This window comes from Podarcis pityusensis (assembly GCF_964106645.2).
Source record: "Podarcis pityusensis genome assembly, chromosome: 3".
Taxonomy (NCBI): Eukaryota; Metazoa; Chordata; class Lepidosauria; order Squamata; family Lacertidae; genus Podarcis; species Podarcis pityusensis.
The window spans coordinates 114,465,830-114,485,679 of record NC_138026.1 but is presented as its reverse complement, the minus strand read 5'-3'; the positions used below and the strand labels follow the sequence as shown (position 1 = coordinate 114,485,679).

General features: G+C 48.2%; 1 protein-coding gene across 1 annotated transcript in view; it reads left to right on the top strand.

Moving 5' to 3' along the window:
• BCL11A (BCL11 transcription factor A) overlaps positions 1-5,562 on the top strand; it is a 251,485-nt gene extending 245,923 nt beyond the window's left edge. The window contains exon 4 of the mRNA XM_081000940.1: positions 1,991-5,562. Within this exon, the coding sequence (XP_080857066.1) occupies positions 1,991-2,064 (74 nt within the window). The 3' untranslated portion in view covers positions 2,065-5,562. The remainder of the gene's footprint in view (positions 1-1,990) is intronic.
• Positions 5,563-19,850: the final 14,288 nt, after the last annotated feature.

Genomic DNA, 19,850 nt, shown 5'->3' with positions numbered 1-19,850 from the left:
GGGCGCTGCTTGAATAACTGGAACATAATTAGGTGGGTGGGTGGGTGGGAAGGGAGGCCAGTCAACAAGAAGCTAGCGGGATGGAAATAGAATAATAACACAACTTTTTAAGATGACAGTGCAGGGTGGCCAGAACACGAAAGCAAAAAAGAAAGAGAAAGAAGTAGTAATACCAAATGTGACATTTTTCCAGCGGTGTGATAAATTAATGGTGTTATAAAAGCATGAACCATTGAGGCCCATTCGCTGTTTGTTAGTTTTCTGAAATGGATTCTGACGGCAACCGTAATGTATTCTTAAGCTGTGCCAACATTTTGTACAAGCCTGACCGATGGTCCTGTGAAACATTTCCCTATTTATATATATATTTCTGGTGAGGAAAAGGGAGAAAACTCAATAAAAGGAGGGAGGTGGTTCAAGGCGGTGGGACAGGTAACAGAAGCACTGTCACTGCCCATCTTGAGGCCAAGGAACCTCGGAAGGGGAAGCCATTGCAAATGGAAAGCCTTTGTTGTTGGCCTTCTGCAGGTTTTGGGTGGACCTTGAAATTATATGTGAGACGAATGCAGGACTAGCTCTCACCAAAGGGCTACAGCACTTTAGCCCTTTCAAGGGCTACAGAGCTGCACCGACTCAAAGAATTCCAACTACATAGAAAACTGGGATGTCAAAGAAGGCTACACCTCAAGCTTGTCCTTAACATGCTAGATTTCTATGTGTGGGAACCGGGGGGGGGGGGAATTGGCACCCCGTCATGAACTCTCGGTGATAACTAGTCCATAGGACCTTCATACTAAACAAAAATGGCCAGGAGGAGCCTCATGAACTCAGAAAGTAGTTCATGCTGTGCTTTTGTCAGGGCTGCTTCCTATGTTGCAAATCGATGACACCAGAGTTCTGCTATGACTTTCTTCTGGCCATGGAGATGTATCACGGGAAGAATGGGTTTGTAAGCAAGGATATAATGTCCCTGCTGGGTTTTGCAAAGGGTGTGTGGTGTACCTAGGGAGAACTCCTAGCCCCCCATGGGTCTCCCAACCACCATCTTTTCCTCCAGGCAGACCTCTGGAGACCATCCCTCACCCCACCGTCCTGCATCTGTTTGCCTACATTTCAAGAAAGCCATTGAAAAGCCCTAAAACAAAAATTACAGCACAGTGCAAATAATATAACCACCTTTCAACCCAGAACCTCCATCCTATACTTAAGTGGTGTTCAGCTGCCCACTGAGCTCCGTGTCATGAGTTTGGTAGCGTCTGTGAACAAAGCCGTCACACTGGTGTTGTCGGGTACCAGTCCAAAGAAGAAAGAGAAGAACATCAGATCAGAGAACACAAGAGGCACAAAACACGGAAAGAATTCTTCGTATCAGACTTCCACGTCCAGAGTTCCTGACAAAGCCAGCCAAGTTTGGGAGGGCACAAGGACAGTTGCCTAAATCTCATGCCGGGGGAAGTCCTCCTCATGGGATCAGATGGCAACCTTCGCATCTCAACGAAGACCTTGCATTGACTAATTATGATTTTTATTTTCATGAGTATGCTGTGTGTTGGCCTCGAATCAAAGGCTCCAATCCAGCAAAGGGAGGTCCACCTGCGTGTGCAACAGCTGATGCAGATGTGCATCCAGAAACACATGTGGAGGGCCAATCACAAGTAATCATGTCCAGCTCCTTAAACACAAATTCCCACCCATAGCCGTGTGTGTGTGTGTGTGTGTGTGTGTGTGAGAGAGAGAGAGAGAGAGAGAGAGAGAGAGAGAGAGATTAATTGCATGTGCTGGATTGGGACCACTGGATTGCTATGCCTAGATATGATAGAAGTCTGTTATCTTCAATGAGTCGCCAATCACCCAGTGTGTTTCGGCCTCTTAATTGTGAACATGAACATTTTGACTTTCGGTCCATATTACACCTTTTTCTTCTTCTTCTTCTTCTCCCCGCCCCCCTCTGCCCCCCTGTCCTTTCTTCCTTTTCCTTTTCCTTTTGCAGGCTGGCGTAGCGCCCAGGGGACGCTTGATGCATGGCAGATTCCGGACGGAAGCCCAAGGACGCTTAAATTCTGAGAGAATGTGAAACGCAGAAGGGGATGTGCTCTGCGTCCCTGACATCCACGTGGGGCTTGCTCTCGGGTTGTTTTTTTGCGCCGCCGTCTGGCTGAGCAGCTCCAGAAGTTGCCACGCAAAAGGCGGGAACCGACCGAGCCCCCTGCTACTACTGCCTGGCCGAAGATTCTTTATTTATATATTTTTAACAGAGTATAAAAACCGCGTCATTAAAAAAACACCCAACTTCCATCAAGGGCTTCCCATCTTCCCCCGCTACCTCCCCTCTCTTTTATTTGACAATCTTCCGTCTTCGATCTGGAAAGCCACCTGAAAACAGGTTGATGGAGCAGGATTGGGGAACCTTTGGCCCTCCAGATGTTGCTTGAACTACAATCCCCATCATCCATAGCAAGCGTGGTCAATGGCTGGGGAAGATGGGAGTTGCAGTTCAGCCACATCTGGAAAGCCAAAGGCTCCTCACACCTGTGACAAGCGTGACCTAGCACAATCGACCACAAAATAAATCTTCTCAACACATACCTGTTCTGGTAATTTGAGGAACATCCAGAATGTGACAGGACCCCTCCCACCTAAAAAATAAAATAAAGAGTGTGTGGGGAAAGTCCACGGCTTTTTTGTAATGTGAAAAGTTGGCTCAAGATCTTGGAGCACCGCTATCAGGCAAAGTAGAGATGATTGGGCTGTACCAGGGCCATCCTAGGTGGTGCCCTGGAGATATTGTTGAGCTCCAGTGCTTATCAACCCCAGCCAGGGATGATGGGAGCTATATTCCTCCACCACCGGAGCTCACCAGTAGTCTGGCTCAGTATAAGAGCCTTCAACTCTTTACTAACCAAGGTCCAAGAGGGAGAAGGGATGTCTTTCCGATCTGCAAGAGTCTTCAGAGGCCAATATTACCGTGAGGTTGCTATTATTATTATTATTATTATAAGCCCCAGCCACTCTGAGCAGCTACTAACAAATCAAAACACACACAATTAAACACCCGCACAATCACTGCTGGCAGCAACTGCCATGGTAGGAGCAAACCTGAGTGTCAACCCTGGGCACGAGAAGAGCCTGCAGGATCAGGCCAGTGACCCATTGTAGACTAACGTCCTTTTCTCACAGTGCCTGCAGGGAACCCGCCAAGTGGGACCTGAGCACAAGAGTCCTCTTCCCCCCCATCTGTGGCTTCCAGAAACTGGTATTCTGAAACATACCGGCTCCGGCCATGGAAGCAGAGCAGAACCATCATAGCTAGTAGTCCCTGATAGACTCATCTTCCATGAATTTATCCGATGCTCTTTTAAAGTCATCAGAGTTGGAGGCTATTACCGCCTTCCCTGGGAGTAAGTCCCATAGTTTAGCTATGCCTTGGTACCTTGAAGGCACTGAGAGTTTCCCCTCACTGGCTGAGGGGGTCTTGGTTATTTGGCCTGTCAAATATCGTGACTCAGCTGTAAGTTAAGAGAGGCAGAGGCAATGTCAGGTTCTGCTCCTGCTGGTCTGCCTCCTACGCTGGGCCAACTTCACATTTTATATTGGATTGTTGGAATATTTTTTAAGATTGCAATCCACCTTGGGTGCCTTGGCAGGAAAGGTGATATATATATGTATATATAGAAATGCAATAAAGTATTTGACCATGATCAAGTACTATAAAATGTCCCATAAAAATACTGGGGAAGGGCATCTGTTTTGCATGCAAAAGGTCCTAGGTTCAGTCCCCATCATCTCCAGGTCTGAAAATCTTGGAGAGCCTCTGCCAGTCAGTGTAAACAATATTGAGCCAGATGGACCAGTAGTCTGACTTACTATATGCTTCATATGCCCAGAGGACCCTTTAGGGCCAGACTCACCATTTAAGCAAAACGAGGCAGGCGGGGGACTGGTTTTTGGTTTTCATGAGCTGGCAGCAGATGTTTAGTTACTTGATTTCTCTGTGCTTCATGTTTGTGTCAGAGAGATGCTTACGGGATTCTTATTTTTTTCCTCGGGTGCCAAAATAACTTCACAAGACTTGGGCACTGTGCATCAGGACTTTGCAAGATGACGCCATTTGCTGCAGGCAGGAAAATGTCTTAGGCCTGCCCTTGTGTAAGTGGCAGGATTGGGGCCCCTGCTGCCACCTTCCACCACGCCAGTTGTGACTTCCTTCCGGGTTTACGAGGAAGCAGGAAGGTGGCACAAACAGACCTTACAGGAGCGCAGGTCATGAGTGCTGAGGGACACCATGGAGTCATTGCTTTCTCTCTAGAGAAGCAGGGCCTCCATACTGTAAATGCCATGGCAGACTTCTGCAAAGCCGATATGATGAACTGGTTGCCAGAGTCTTAGAGTCTTTGTTCGTTTCTTGAAAAAGCTTGGTGCTGTACAAAAACAGGACTGGCAACCTCAAGGATTTGTAGTTAAGAACCTAGGAAGCTGCCAGGCCACTGGGGCACCCAGCTCAGGGGTGAATGAGCCAGGAGACAAAATGTGGCCCTCCAGGCTTGGGTTTTTCAACCCCTCGGTTTCAAATGCTGAGTCCCATCCCTATCCTCAGTCACCACACATCTTTGTATAGGCTACTGGAGAACACTCACGTTAACCAACCTGGTTGGTTCATCCAGCTTGCTGGGTTCATGTGCAACTCTTTCAAAATGGAGCACTGGCTCAGAGAGGCAGCTGATTAGCTTGTCAGGTTTGCTTATAGGGAGCAACCTTATACTGAGCCAGCCCATTGGTTACTGTTGCCCTGTATTGTTTACACTGCGTAGACTCCAGAGTCTTGGGCCAGTCCCATTACCTTAGATCAGGCATCCCCAAACTTGGCCCTCCAGATATTTTGGGACTACAGTTCCCATCATCCCTGACCACTGGTCCTGTTAGCTAGGGATGGTGGGAGTTGTAGTCCCAAAACAGCTGGAGGGCTGAGTTTGGGGATGCCTGCCTTAGAGCCATTTGTGGGAAATACCAAGGACCAAGTTACTCAAGGACCAAGCTACCCAAAATGGTGTGCTGCAGCCCCATCGTCTCTGGCCACGTTGGCTGGGGCTGATGGGAGTTGGTAGACTGAACATACGGAGGGCACAATGTTGGCTACCTCTGGACTGTGTAGCTTGTATGCCTTTGAATCAGAATTAGCTAACATGGCACCCTCCAAGTGTCGCTAGACTACAATTCCCATCATCATTGGCCATTGACCTTGCAGGCTGATGGTAGACAGATTCCTACAACACCCGGAAGGTTGGCTATTCCCGCTTTAAAATCATCTACGACATTTCCTGTTCCAAACTAAATAACAAGCAAAACCATATATATCCACACTGGACGATTCGGAGCCGTGGGCGGCATTAAGTTTCCAGAAGAAGCACTGAATTCATTCTCGCAACTCTGCATTCTAACAATCATATTGGTATTTATTCTTGTCGCACTCCATGTGAGTTTCCCAGCCGTCTTAATTTATCATTTGTGTGCAGCTGGGTGATGCTGATTGTGATGTACTGCATTTCTGTTGCTTAAATGTGTACTTTGGGGGCGGGGGCGGGGCAAAGGGGAGAGCTGTGCGGGGGAGGGGAAACTCAACATGCTTTACTTTGTGTTTGTTTTTTGGGAGAGAAAAAAATAAGAAACAACAACAAAAACCTGAAACGTATTTGTGTCAACCAGTGATTGCGCATCGGCGGCAGCTATATTCTCCTGTCGGGTGGGGTGGGGGTTGCTAATAAATTTGTTTTAACAATGGTCCCCAACACTTAAGAGATGGTTCAAAAAAATCTGCCTTATCCTGGCTGTTCAACAAGGTACAGAACCTAAGTTCCTCCTTAAAGACCCAGCTCAGTTGATCATCTAAACCTGCTTCTATAGAGTCACTGTTTTCAGGTGAGATTCACTCTCACACCAGCCCATTCCAATCAGGCAATAGAGGTGGATGTGGAGCTCTTTTGCAACAGATCTGTATCCCCCTCTATAACCAGGCTTCTTGTGCTAAGGAAAGTGGCCGGAAAACGCACAGGAAAGGGCGGGATAACATTCGCTTGATGCAGCGTCATCTAGCGTCCCCACTAAAAAATCAGAAAGGATGCTCAATAGATGGATGAGGTCATCTAAGCACCGTGTAAACTTTGTGCAAATGAATCAGGATAGCTGCTCCATAAACAGGTCACCTGGCAGCAATGCTTCCTAACTCGACAGGTGGGTGCATGGGTGGAGTCAATGTTCATGTGAGAAGACTTGGCAAGAGGGCAGGGGTACCGTGTGGGGAGCGGTGCTGGCCTGTTGTGCTTTAATTGCTGTCCACTGATCTCTACCCCCTTTTGCCACCATGTGTTGCAAGCAGCGGAGAAAGGCTCTGTCCAAAGTTATTCCCTGAGCAATAAGAAAACTCATAACCGGAGTCTCACCACTCGTCCAGGCGTTACGTTCCCAGGTACCGCGCATATACATGAAATCGCGTAGAGTGGGGAACACCATCTAAAAAGCTTGTACATACCCTCTAAACATCTGGAAACCCTCTAAAAACCAACAGAACTTACCAGACTGGCACAAATGGTGGCAATGGTGGATCTCAGTCTTCCTTGTAAGTGGAAACAACGGCTGGGGGTGAGTGGGTAGACTTGTATCCTGAACTGCCTGGCTGTGAATCAGAGGCAGAGTGTGCCTTTTTGTAGTTTAAATCTATTTGTTTAATCATTTCCCAGTGCCATGAATATACGCAGTCACACACAAGTAGTGGGGAGATGCCTGTACAAGTAAGCCAAGCCACACTTGGGGGGGGGGTGAAACACCCACACGCACCTCCCTGATTCAATGGCCTATCTGCTTTTAGGAAAACTTCTTTCCATCTCCTAAGCAAAGTGATGAACCATACGGTGAGAAATATAACTGAACCATATATATATATATATGGGGAACATTTAGAAACAATGAAAAACATATAAAAGTATGCAATGCTACCACATACTCCCACAAGTAGTAACTTTCAGGTTGTCAGGATCGGTGTGTTCCAGCCATCAAACGCTTGGATAAACAGGAATTGTTTTAAAATCCTTCCTGAAAAATTAACGGTGAGGGAGACAGATGCACCTCACTAGGGAAGGCAATGCAGACCCACCACCAAGAAGGCCCTGTCATGGGTCACTGCCAACCAGGTAGCAGACAGAAGCTACATCACCAAAAGGGTCTCCCCTGCTAATTGCAGGACACGGGATGGTTGGTACTGAGGGAGACACACTTCTAAGTACTTGGGCTCCAAGTAGCTTATGGCAGCTGGTGGAATGCTTTCTGCAATACATGGAGTGGTGTGGGAGAACCTCCCTGGTGTCTCCTCACTTGGCTCCAGTAAGAGGAATACAAGCACCATGAGGCTGGAGCAGAACCACATGGGAAGGCATGAATGAAGGCTGGCCCTCTGATCCAGATTCTGACACATGGTTTGTCTGTCCCACTCAACTGGTTGGTTTCTTACATTACTGGAACAACGTGGGGTGGAGTCAAAGGCATAGGAGCCCAGGAAGATTTCAGACATTATTCCACCAAGCTCAGTCTGGAAAATTTGAACACCACATAGTGAGACACAGGTGAACATGGTGTCCAGTGTTCAATGCCCACAGCATTAATTCAGGGCACCCTTTGCTAACTTGGTGCCCTCCAAGGGCTTTGGACTGCCAACTAAGTGGCTGGGGCTAATGGGAATTGTTGTCCGAAAGGCACCAAGTTAGCGAAGGCTGAAATGGAGGGAACAAGGTTGGATCAATCACAATGAGAATGAACCAGTTTAGTTCAGGAAGAGCCAAACTAAGGGCTTATCCACTTACCCTTTGCCCTACCCTTTCCATGCAAAGGTCGGCACTTTAAAGCTCTGTGTCCAAGCACCTCCCCCTCATTGAAAACCCACTCTTCAAAGCTCAATTGGAGCAAACAACTACTTGGGTTTTCTGCAGATTGACGTTTACTCCGATTGAGCTTTAAAGAGCAGGTTTCTACACGGAAAGCATGGAGCTTTAAAGCTTGGACCATACCTGGAGAGTGTGGATAAGCCCTAGAAGCCAGTAAACCTGGCAAGCATGCAGCATCCTCCTCTGCAGCATCAATAGGAACCTGGGGGAGCCACTATGATGCCCCCCTCCCCAAGATATTGCGGACTACAGCTCCCATCATTCCCAGCCACCATGGCCACCGTGTCTACAGGAAACTGCCTTATGCCAAGTTAAACAATGGGCCCATCGACAGTTGTGATCCTTAACCTGATGTCTTACAGATCTCTTTGGAGGACAGTTCCCATCAGCCCCAGCCAGCTTGGTGGATGGTCAGGGATGATGGGAGTTGTGGTCCTCACCATCTGGTATGTTTAAACTGGAGAAGATAAGGCTGAGAGGCAAATATCTGAAGGGCTATCACATGGGAGGAGGAACAAGCTTGTTTTCTCCTGCTCCAGAGGGTAGGACGCAAACCAAGGGATTCAAGTTACAAGAAAGGAGCTTCCAATTAAATATCAAGGAGAACTTTCTGATGGTAAGAGCTGGAAGGTGGTGGGCTCTCCTTACTTGGAGGTCCTTAAGCAGATGTTGAGTTGTCATCTCCCCCAGATGGTTCAGCTGCAGTTCCTGCATTGCAGAGGCTTGGACTAGATGACCCTTGGGTTCCCTTCCAGCCCAAAAATTCTTTGAGTTGATGCATTTGGATTTCTCGGCCCTGTTCTACATCAGCACAGAAAGTTGCAATATCATGACATGCAGGAGAGGAGACCTCACGTGATGGCAACCACAGCTTCATCCCTGCGCCTGATATGGCCCAAAATACAGTGGTACCTCGGGTTAAGTACTTAATTCGTTCCGGAGGTCCGTACTTAACCTGAAACTGTTCTTAACCTGAAGCACCACTTTAGCTAATGGGGCCTCCCGCTGCCACCGCGCCGCCGCTGCACGATTTCTGTTCCCATCCTGAAGCAAAGTTCTTAACCTGAAGCACTATTTCTGGGTTAGCGGAGTCTGTAACCTGAAGCGTATGTAACCCGAGGCACCAACTCTTTTTGGCTTCCCAAATCTAGCCTTTTGCCTGTGAGGATCTGAAAAAAGCGAAACGAAATGACAGAAACAAGATGGCGCAAAGGCATTGGCCTGATGGCGCTGCTTGGAGCCTATCGTGCTTCTCTCGGCATGCCGTAATCTTTAACAGAGTCTCTTGGCAGTAAAACACAGCAAAGGTTAACCCATTTGTGACACCGCCTTCCCCTCAACCCCAGACCTTAAAAATTACATTGATTAAGACATCACGAGCCATCGGCTCGGCGATATAATTTTTTACAGGGTGCTAATAAAACGGAAAGGACCTGCTCGTTAAAGCACACTAATTTCAGAGGCTCTCAAGGAACTGACATCCTTATCGGAATCTCCAAACAGGATCTTAAAAGACAAACACACAGAAAACAGCAGCGCATTCTCATTCCAGCTCCGCAGAGCACATCCTGCTAGGTAATCCAAATAGCCAATAGCAATACTTGAAGCCTGTCAGCTAGAATATTTAGTTCTGTTCTGGAAGGTGGCAGGATAACTATTAACTTCAGGGAAAGGTGAATTGAAATGGGCTCCTTCGTGGGCTTTTAGAGATTATTCTGCTTAATATGCCATTTATTTGGCACTCATGTTTCCAGGCAAATGCACAGTTCATCTTACTCCTTTTGATTTCGTGTGTCTTGCCCTGTTATTGAGGCACTGAAATGTCTCCTTGGCTCGTTATTAGATCTTCAGTATTCACTTATTCTAATGGGGTGGTTGTTGTTGTTGCTGCTGCTGCCAGCAAACCCCTTGATTTGCATTAATATTTCGGACTAGACGGCTGGGATTGATGGCTGGAGCTTGCATGCATCTAGCTGCAATGGGATCTTAAAGCAGCCGCTGCAGCATTTGAGACCAGTCACCAGGGCACGTTTATTTATTTATTTAGCCAGGGGGCCACATTCCTTTCTTTGGAAACATCCAAAGGCCACAGGTGGGTGGTGGGCAGATGCAAAACAGCAATAGCAAACTTAACTTCATAACAACCCTAGGTAAAGGTAAAGGGACCCCTGACCATTAGGTCCAGTTGTGACCGACTCTGGGGCTGCGGCGCTCATCTCGCTTTATTGGCCGAGGGAGCCGGCGTACAGCTTCCGGGTCATGTGGCCACCATGACTAAGCGACTTCTGGCGAACCAGAGCAGCACACGGAAACGGCGTTTACCTTCCCACTGGAGTGGTACCTATTTATCTACTTGCACTTTGATGTGCTTTCGAACTGCTATGTTGGCAGGAGCAGGGACCGAGCAATGGGAGCTCACCCTGTCAAGGGGATTCGAACCGCCAACCTTCCGATCGGCAAGTCCTAGGCTCTGTGGTTTATCCCACAGTGCCACGTGCGTCCCTTAACAACCCTAAGAGGTAGGCTGAATTCTACCTTTGCTACTTTCCCCAAACATTCACACAGCCCTCTGTATCTTCATCCAAAATAAAAAAAAATTATTGGCATGAGCATTCCTGTGCATGCACACTTCTTCATGAAAGCTCATACCAATAACAAACTTAGTTGGTCTCTAAAGTGCTACTGGAAGGAATTTTTTTATTTTGTTTCGACTACGGCAGACCAACATGGCTACTTCATCCAGACAGGCAAGAGGCCTGACCAGAGATCAAGGACACATTCCAGCCAATAGGGAATAGCTTTTCTTTTCATGGGTTCATCGTTCCTGAGTTTGCCACTTCTGCCAGTATGGAGACAATGCCATACGCTGCAGAAGTGGACCACAAGCTTAACATGAGTCCACAGTGTGATGCAGCAGCAAAAAAGAAAAAAAAAAGAGGGGGGAAGCTAACGCTATTCTAGGCTGCATCAGAGTCCAGATCAAGGGAAGTAATAGGACCACCCTATTCTGCCTTGGTCAGACCATACTTGGAATACTGTGTCCAGTTCTGGGCACCACAATTTAAGAAGGATGTTGACAAGCTGGAACATGTGCAGAGGAGGGCAACCAAGATGATCAAGGGTCTGGAAACAGCCTTATGAGGAGCACTTGAAGGAACTGGGGATGTTTAGCCTGGAAAAGAGGAGACAGAGAGGAGATGTGATAGCCATCTTCAAATATATCAAGGGCTGTCACATGGAAGATGGAGCAAGCTTGTTTTCTCCTGCTCTGGAGGGTAGGACCAATGGCTTCAAGTTACAAGAAAGGAGATTCCAACTAAGCATCAGGAAGAACTTTCTGACAGTAAGAGCTGTTTGGCAGTGGAGGTTTCTAAGCAGAGGTTGGATGGCCACCTGTCAAGGATGCTTTAGCGGAGATTCCTGCATTGCAGGGGGTTGGACTAGAAGACCCTTAGGGTCTCTCCCAAGTCTACAGTTCTATGATTCTAAGTAACTTTCAGGTTGAGGAGCGCTATTTCGAAGAGGAAAGCTCATTGTTTTCAAATGGGCTAGCGACAAGGAGCCTTGCAAAGGCGGAAACGCTGCCTCGGGAGCAGAAATGGGGTGGAAGGTGCGATAAATGGAACTAAATAATAAAGTAAAAATTGCAGCCAGCATCGCATGCAACTGGTGAGGCAGGTCACGGGGTCAGCACCATGCGTTCCCAGTTGTGTATTAAACATCACCTTAATATTCTAGTGACAATGTTTTATAATTAATCTAAATGTAAAAGGGTGAGCGCAGTGGAGATGGTGGCTCAGCGCATAGAGGCGAGTGGAGGCTCTACAAATCCAGACGGCTGTTTGCAGGGGACCACGTTGGAGTCCATTATCTGCCGGAGGTTTTGCGTCGGAATAGCAAAACGCCCTGCACACTTTGGGAAAGTGAAAAACCTTTAACTCATCACGGTTGTAATGTTAATACAGAAGGAAAGTGCTTTCAAAAGATTACATTTAGTTCACAGACGTATATTGAACTCAGGAGGGGCAATCTGAGCCCCCGAGAGAGAGCAGCTAGAGAGCTGAGCTATAAACTAGAATGATAACATCCTTATTATAAGATGCAAATGAAGGGGGGGTGGGCGGGCGCAATTCACTTCAAAAAGGCATTAGGAGTGTTTAATTTTTCTTGTGGGAATAACACTCAAGTTGGCCCACGTAGGGTTGTGCTGTGTGTGTGTGTGTGTGTGTGTGTGTGCTGAAGATTTGTCTATGGATGTCGGCTTGACAATTTTGCACAAAACAGAAGGCCTCTCCTCTTGCGAAACCTCGAGAAGGGATGACGACACAGCGCTAGAACTGTTCCTCTTCAGCTAGCATTCTGGCCTGAGGAAGAAGAAGAGGAGCAGGGAAGATTACGTCACACCAAAAAACAGCAGAAGTTCTGCATCCAGGTGCTCTGGATTCTGAGATGGGATGAAGCTGGTTTCTGGGTTCTGTATAAATTATGCAAATTAAAAGAGAAGTGAATTACCGTATATCTCAGATTCGGTGCAATCTATTATGCATCTGCCATTTTGCATAATTCATCCTGCGGCTGTTACTCATGAGGAACTGCTCTTCCGGTTGCAGAGAGTCATATCCCACGACCTCTGTTAGTTCAGCAGCCCATAGCCTTTCCACAGCGCTGTTAAGTAGAAACAAGAGCTTACGTTCAATATGAAAAGTGCATTTTTTAAAAAAAGGCAGCCGAGTTCTGCACCTGTTAGCATGTTTGGAGCTTTTCCCTTTCTAAAAAAAAGTTCCTTCTTCCCATTTAAAAAATGTTCTTGTAGAATTGTCATATTCACACAACCAGGAGAGCACCAATAACTGCTGCAGCCTTGGCAGATCTGCCATCATGGATGAGAGCATGACTTCAAGCAAGCAACTGCTCCTCTTTCCCCCTCTTTACCTACGTGAGAGATTTGCACCTGCAGAGCAGGTTGGGGTGGTTCCACCGGAAGCCCTCCCAGCTGAAATATTTGATGTCCCACACAATGTCCGGACCCCATGGGACATCACGGGATTCATTCATGCATTCCAGGAGCATGAGGGAGCAGGATCAAAACATTTTGGCTTTCTGGGGTGGGGTGGGGAGAGTAAAATTGCTGCCACTGTCTTGGCCCACTTTTGGTGGGGGCAGTAGTGGCGAGGTGAAATTGCTGTTTCACCCTAGATGATTTTCCAAGTCAATCTGGAACCTTTGAAAGCCCAGGCAGGCCACATATTGCAGGGGTGACGATTGTGCTCTTGCAGGCCTCTCTAGTCAACCTTCAGCATATTCCCCAGTCCTCTCCCTCTTCCCAGGCAGCTTCTCTCACCCATCCTTCCCAAGCTCCTTTGCCTGGCTGGAATGTACCTTCCTTGCACGGATAGAGGAGTGTGTGTGTGTGTGTCTGTGAACCATAGATTTCTGCGGGTTTTGGGATGTCGTCTACTGTACAAAGGCAAGACTCACGTTCATTGCCCCAACTATTTTTGCCACTAGCCCCTCCCACCACTGCCATGTGGCCCTTGGAAAGTTGTCCTAGGGGACCGCCTCTTCTGGTATGCCCCACGAAGGACCTTACGGTCTGCTAACAACAACACCTTGAAGATCCAGGGCCCCAGGGAAATTAGACTGGCCTCGACTAGAGCCAGGGCCTTTTCGGCCGTGGCCCCGGCCTGGTGGAACACTCTCCCTCAAGAGACCAGGGCCCTGTGGTATTTGACATCTTTCCGCAGGGCCTGCAAGACGGAGCTGTTCCACCAGGCCTTTGGGCAGGATGCACTTTGACTTACTTTCCTTTGTATGAAACAAGCCCGAAGGAGGCCCCCAACCCGCTCACAGGTCCTTGTATGATCAGTGGAAACAGTTGGTCCTGGCAATTATTAACCACTCTCAATTCCACCCTGATAATTACCACCTGCCTGGATTTTAACTTCTCTGAATTAATTTTAAGATGTATTTTAATTCATTGATGTCTGTTTTTATGCTTATTGTGTTGTTTTTATGATGTTAGCCGCTCTGAGCCCGGCTTAGGCTGGGGATACAAATAAATATTATTATTATTATTATTAATGAGATCATGTGGCCCTTGGCAATAAAAAGGGTCCCCTCTACCCCTGGTTTATAGGGCTAGGGCGGCCTTTGGTGCAAGCATCATCAGCCGCTTCTAGGATTTGACCCTGGAAGGCTCTGAGACACTCCACAGCAGAGAAAGAAGTTGTGTTAGGAACAGAAGACTTGCACAAAAAGAGACTGGCCGCTGGATCAGGCCAGTGGTCCACCTCGTCCAACGCCATGTCTTCACAGTGGCCAACCAGCTGCCCTCAACAGGAAGCCAGCAAACAGGAACTGAGTACCACTGCCCAGTTGCTCATACTGCCTCCAACAGTGGAGACAGGAAGGACAGCCTGCAGGTTTTACAGCTGACCGCAGTACCATTCACACACTTTTTTTGTGTTTTTATCTCTAGAAAGGAGCTCTTTCAGGACGGCGAGAATCCCGCCCCTTGCCTTTGACCTTGCTGTTTGCCAAACACCAGAGGCCAAAGTCTGACGGAGAAGGAATGCAAGGTGTAGGGTGGCGAGATAAAAGAGGGGCCGGGGAGAGAGATTAAGTGTTTGGTCTACTCTCCAGCCGGCTTCTCAGTTGAAAGGTCAAGAATTGTTCTAAAATGGCAAAGGAGAAGTGGGGTGGGGGGGGGGAGAGATGGGGAGGGGGAGGAACCACCTCTGCAACTCCTTGGTTCACATTCCTGGGGACAAAAGGTGGTATTGAAATGCCTGCCTGCCTTACGGACGGACAGGAGAATTCGAATTTCCTCCTGTAGTTCTTCTTTAAAAAACAAACAAAGGAGGAAGGGAGACCCGGCCTGTTGCTCGAAAGGCAAAATACACCTTGAGAGACAAAGGGGCGTTATTCTAAAGAATCTCCATTCCTAACTAGGAATCTACTTGCTTGCCTGTGTTGCTGTTGGCAATGACCTTCTCTAACATTAAGCCAGGGGGCAGGGAACTTTTTTTCCAATGGAGGGCCGCATTCCCTTATTCTGGGGGCCACACGCCAGTGGGCAGAGCAACACACACACAAACACAAACACACACACACACACACACACACACACACACACACACACACACTTTTATACGGTAGGCATCTCCCTGAACACAACCCTCTCTGTCCTCTTCCCAGGAAATTAACTTCAAGGGCAAATTCCAGCATGGCAAAAACACTGAATCATATCATCATAGAACTGCAGAGTTGGAAGGGACCCCAACAGTCATCTCTCAGCTAAAGCATCCATGGCAGGTGGCCAGCCAACCTCTGCTTAGAAACCTCCAAGGAAGGAGGGTTCAAAGCAGGCCTGGTGAGAGGTGACCTGGGAAGAGTGTGGCTGGTGAGGGGCAGTCCTGGGGCCAGTCAGAGAGGCTCAGGGGGCCGAATCCGGATGCCAGGCCTGCGTTCATCAGGGGCAGCCCCCCCCCAGCTGTTCCTCCTCAGTCCCTTAGTCATACCCTTCTGCTGGGGGTACCTTACATAGCTGTCAAAGTTTTCCTTTTTTTAAGGGAAATTCCCTTATTCTGAATAGGATTCCTCGCAAGAAAAGGGAAAAGTTGACAGCTATGCTACCTTGTCCCATTGCCAATATCCAAGTGAGATGCAATTGCTACTTCAGCCAGTTCTGGATGGGGTCGCCCTTCCACCAGAGGAGCAAATGTGTGGCTTGGGGGTATCCCTGGAACAAACCATTGTCACTAGAGACCCAGGTGTCCTCTGTGGCTTTGTCTGATTTGCCAGCTCTGGCCGTTCCTGGACAGGGATAGCTTGACCACTGCAGTCCATGCGTTGGTAATCCAGATCCTAGGGAAGCATAGGATTGGCTGCATTGGCTCCCAGTGGAGTACAGGGTCAGATTTAAGGTGCTGGTTTTGACCTTTAAAGCCCTTCACGGCCTAGGACCCTCGTACCTATGGGACCGCCTCTCCTGAGCCACGGAGGACCTTAAGGTCCATATACCGCCACGGAGGACCTTAAGGTCCATATACAGTGGTACCTCGGGTTACATACGCTTTAGGTTACATACGCTTCAGGTTAAAGACTCCGCTAACCCAGAAATAGTGCTTCAGGTTAAGAACTTTGCTTCAGGATGAGAACAGAAATCGTGCTCCGGTGGCACGGCAGCAGCAGGAGGCCCCATTAGCTAAAGTGGTGCTTCAGGTTAAGAACAGTTTCAGGTTAAGAACGGACCTCCGGAATGACTTAAGTACTTAACCTGAGGTACCACTGTATAGCAACACCCTAGAGGTCCCGGGCACTAAGGAAGTTAGATTAGCCTCAACCAGAGCCAGGGCCTTTTCAACACTGGCTCTGGCCTGGTGGAACGCTCTGCCTCATGAGACCAGGGCCCTGCAGGATCTGATTTCTTTCCGCAGGGCCTGTAAGACAGAGTTGTTCCACCTGGCCTTTGGCTTGGAATCAGTTTGATTCCCTCCCCCTCTTTCTTTTTCCTTTCTCCTCCTATAAAGAGATTGCACCCTAATGTTTTAATGTTGTATCTTAATCTTTTAAATTGTATTTTAATCAACTTGTTTTTATTATTGGATGTTAGCCGCCCTGAGCCCGGTCTTGGCTGGGGAGGGCGGGGTATAAATAAAAATTTATTATCATTATTATTATTATTATTATTATGGCATGGATGAATGAATGAATGGGGAAAGGTCATAGCTCAGTGGTAAAGAATCTGCCTTGCATGCAGGAGGTCCCAGGTTCAGTCCCTGCCATCTCCAGGTGGTGCTCCTGCTTAAACCCCTGGAGAGTTGCTGCCAATCAGTGCAGACAATACTGAACTCAATGGACCAGCAGTGTGGCTCAGTATAGGGCAGCTTCCTATGTTCCTGTGTTCACGGGCTGCATACAAGAAAATGCTGGTGCAGTGGCGCCTTCCAAGAGGATGGGTCCATTGCGTGTCGAGGTCCCCAGGGCCACCCCAATAACTCACACATCACAGCAAATTTTTTGCTTAAGGTTTTTGGCATAATTTTGGCCACAACTTTATTAAAATACAAACGTGTGAGTGGTTGCTTAGGCATTGGTTGCGACTATCTGCCCCCACCATGGGGGACAGACTGACATTCCGCATGCCTGCGAAAGTCAGAAAAGGGGAATACACTTGGGGGTAGCGGCGGAGCAGGGAACCTGCCCTCAGCCCTCCCCAAATGCAGCCAGGAGCTCCTGCAGTGGCCCGAGCCCCCTTGACAGGGTGGACAAGCAATAGTTAGCCCCCGATTCCTTTAACGGAATCCCTCGCAGCAGCAGCATTAGAGGGGCAGGCACAGCCAATCCATGCCCCTCAACCAACCAAACCATAAACCAATGCCTAACCGCAACCTTACAAGTTGTGACGATTTGCTATGCAGTAGGCAAAAACCAAATGGTACCAGCCAATCAGCCAGATGGACAAAGTTCCTACCGGGCCCCTGTCCCAAGAGCAGACGACCCCATGACAGCACAGCAAGGTCAAAGCGAACAACCCTAAATATAGGGTCCGATCCACGGGGCGAAAAGAGGAAGCTCTACGCCTCGTGGAGGGAGTTTTAGCATTTCTGGCTGTCAATCAACAAATGGCAACATTAACTTCTTCCCAACAACAAGGGAAGCCCAATCGCATCAGTGGCCAACGATCAATTAGCCCGCCCCACAACTTTGGAGTGTCCTGTCGGCCCCCACCTCAACATGTGCTCTCCATGAAGGAGAACACGCTTTTTGTTTTTAGCTCCATTCGCAACTGATTCTTGGAGCACACTATTCAATTGTTGTGTTGCCGTTGTCCGCCAGCCACAGGCTCTGAGGGAACCGAAGAGCTCTTTCCCCTACCCCCTTTAGGAAAGAAAGAAGCTAAATCTAATATATCCTTTTATCTTGTTTGGGAAGAACCATAAATATCAGCTGTAACAGGGTTAGTGGACCAGCTAGGCCGCTACATGAGGTCAAAGGCTAATTAGGCCAGCAGTATTTATGACGGAGGGTTTACAGGGCTCTTTGGCAGTTAATTCTTAGCGCAGGGATGCTCTAACTCAGGAATCAGCCAGTCTCTCTTCTCTTCTCTTGTGGATCCACCTAAATATCTGCCCCCTTGTAAAATCCTCCTTCCCGCAGAGTACAGGATCCTGGTTCCCCTTCTGTGGCTTGGACTCATATTTGTTGACTGCGCAGCATTAATGTGAGGGCACGGCAGGCTTCCCCTCCCATCTTGTGCCCTTGAATTCAAGAGTGAAAGCAGTTTCCCACTGTCGATGTGGTGGCAAACCTAGGTTTCCTGGTGCATCAGACGCAACAAAGAGGAGCCGCCAGCCCCACCTCAACCAACAAGTAAACCATGGTTGAAACAACCATCTGTGATCGTGCCTGACACACATCCACATGTTACGTTCTTAGGTGTAAACTTAGAATATCTTTTAAAAGTTTTCGCTTTTGCTGCTCCGCCGCCCTGCGTTCGTTGGGGAGGAAGGGTGGGATAACAAATAATAATAATAATAATAATAATAATAATAATAATAATAATTTATTATTTATACCCCGCCCACTCTGGGCGGCTTCCAACAAAATACTGTAATGCCTCAAACATTAAAAGCTTCCCTAAACAGGGCTGCCTTCAGATGTCTTCTAAAAGTCTGGTAGTTGTTTTTCTCTTTGACATCTGATGGGAGGGCGTTCCACAGGGCGGGTGCCACTACCGAGAAGGCCCTCTGCCTGGTTCCCTGTAACTTGACTTCTCGCAGTGAGGGAACCACCAGAAGGCCCTCGGCGCTGGACCTCAGTGTCCGGGTAGAATGATGGGGGTGGAGACGCTCCTTCAGATATACTGGACCGAGGCCGTTTAGGGCTTTAAAGGTCAGCATCAACACTTTGAATTGTGCTCGGAAACGTACTGGGAATTAAAAAAACAAATTCAAAAAGTGCACAACTCAGAAGAGAAAATGGGCAAGGAGACCCTGAGAACCTCTCTCTATCTTTTTTTCGAAAATAAAAATCTGCGGTGTGCCTCTCACAGAAACAGGAAGGCTTTTGTGGTTCGTTCGATTTTTTTTTTTGTTCTGAGCTGCAAGTTGCGAGGGGGAAGGAAGTTGGCCTTATTTTTGCAGTTCAACATTGCAGCGAACTGAAGTTAACACAACATCTGCCAACCTTCCCCTTCTGAAGACATTTCTCTCTCCCCCTTCCACAACGCAACACCCCAACACACACACACACACACACACACACACACACACACACACCCTCTCGTTCCTGGCCACCGCAAACGCCCTCAGCTATTGCAGCGTCTTGAGAAAGCCGAACCACAAATGGGAGTCTAAAATGGGATGCTGAACAGCAATTGCCCCGAGGAGCTGAAATGCGAGTTTGGTGTACATTTGAGCTGCCTGCTTGGAGGGGGGGGGGGTTGTTGCTGCTGGGTCTGGCTAGCAGCTCATAATGGTGTTTAGAAAGAGAGAGTCTGTGTTATGTCTAGGGGGCCGGCGTGTTTTGTGTTACGCTGACCCTGGCATTGTACCGCCTTTTTTCTTCCTTTCTTTTCCCCCTTCTCCCCCCCTTCTCCCCGCCTCGCTCCCGATTCAGAAACTGCTTTGCAAACTTTCAACGCCGGCTCCTCCGCCGACTGGAGTTTGTATCCCAGCCAAATCTACATTTCAGATTTGAAAAAGAGGGGCAAAGGTCAGTGTTCACAGGTTTGAGATCATGTTTAATATCACATGACACCTTTGACAAACAGTGCTATGTTTAAGAGAGAGAGAGAGAGAGAGAGAGAGAAGGAACGAGTGGGGTTGTGGTGGAGGGGCCTTCTGGATTTCAGCAGTTGTGGAACCTGATGCCCCTCCAGTGCCAGACATCTCCCACCCCCTTCCTCGTTGGCATTTA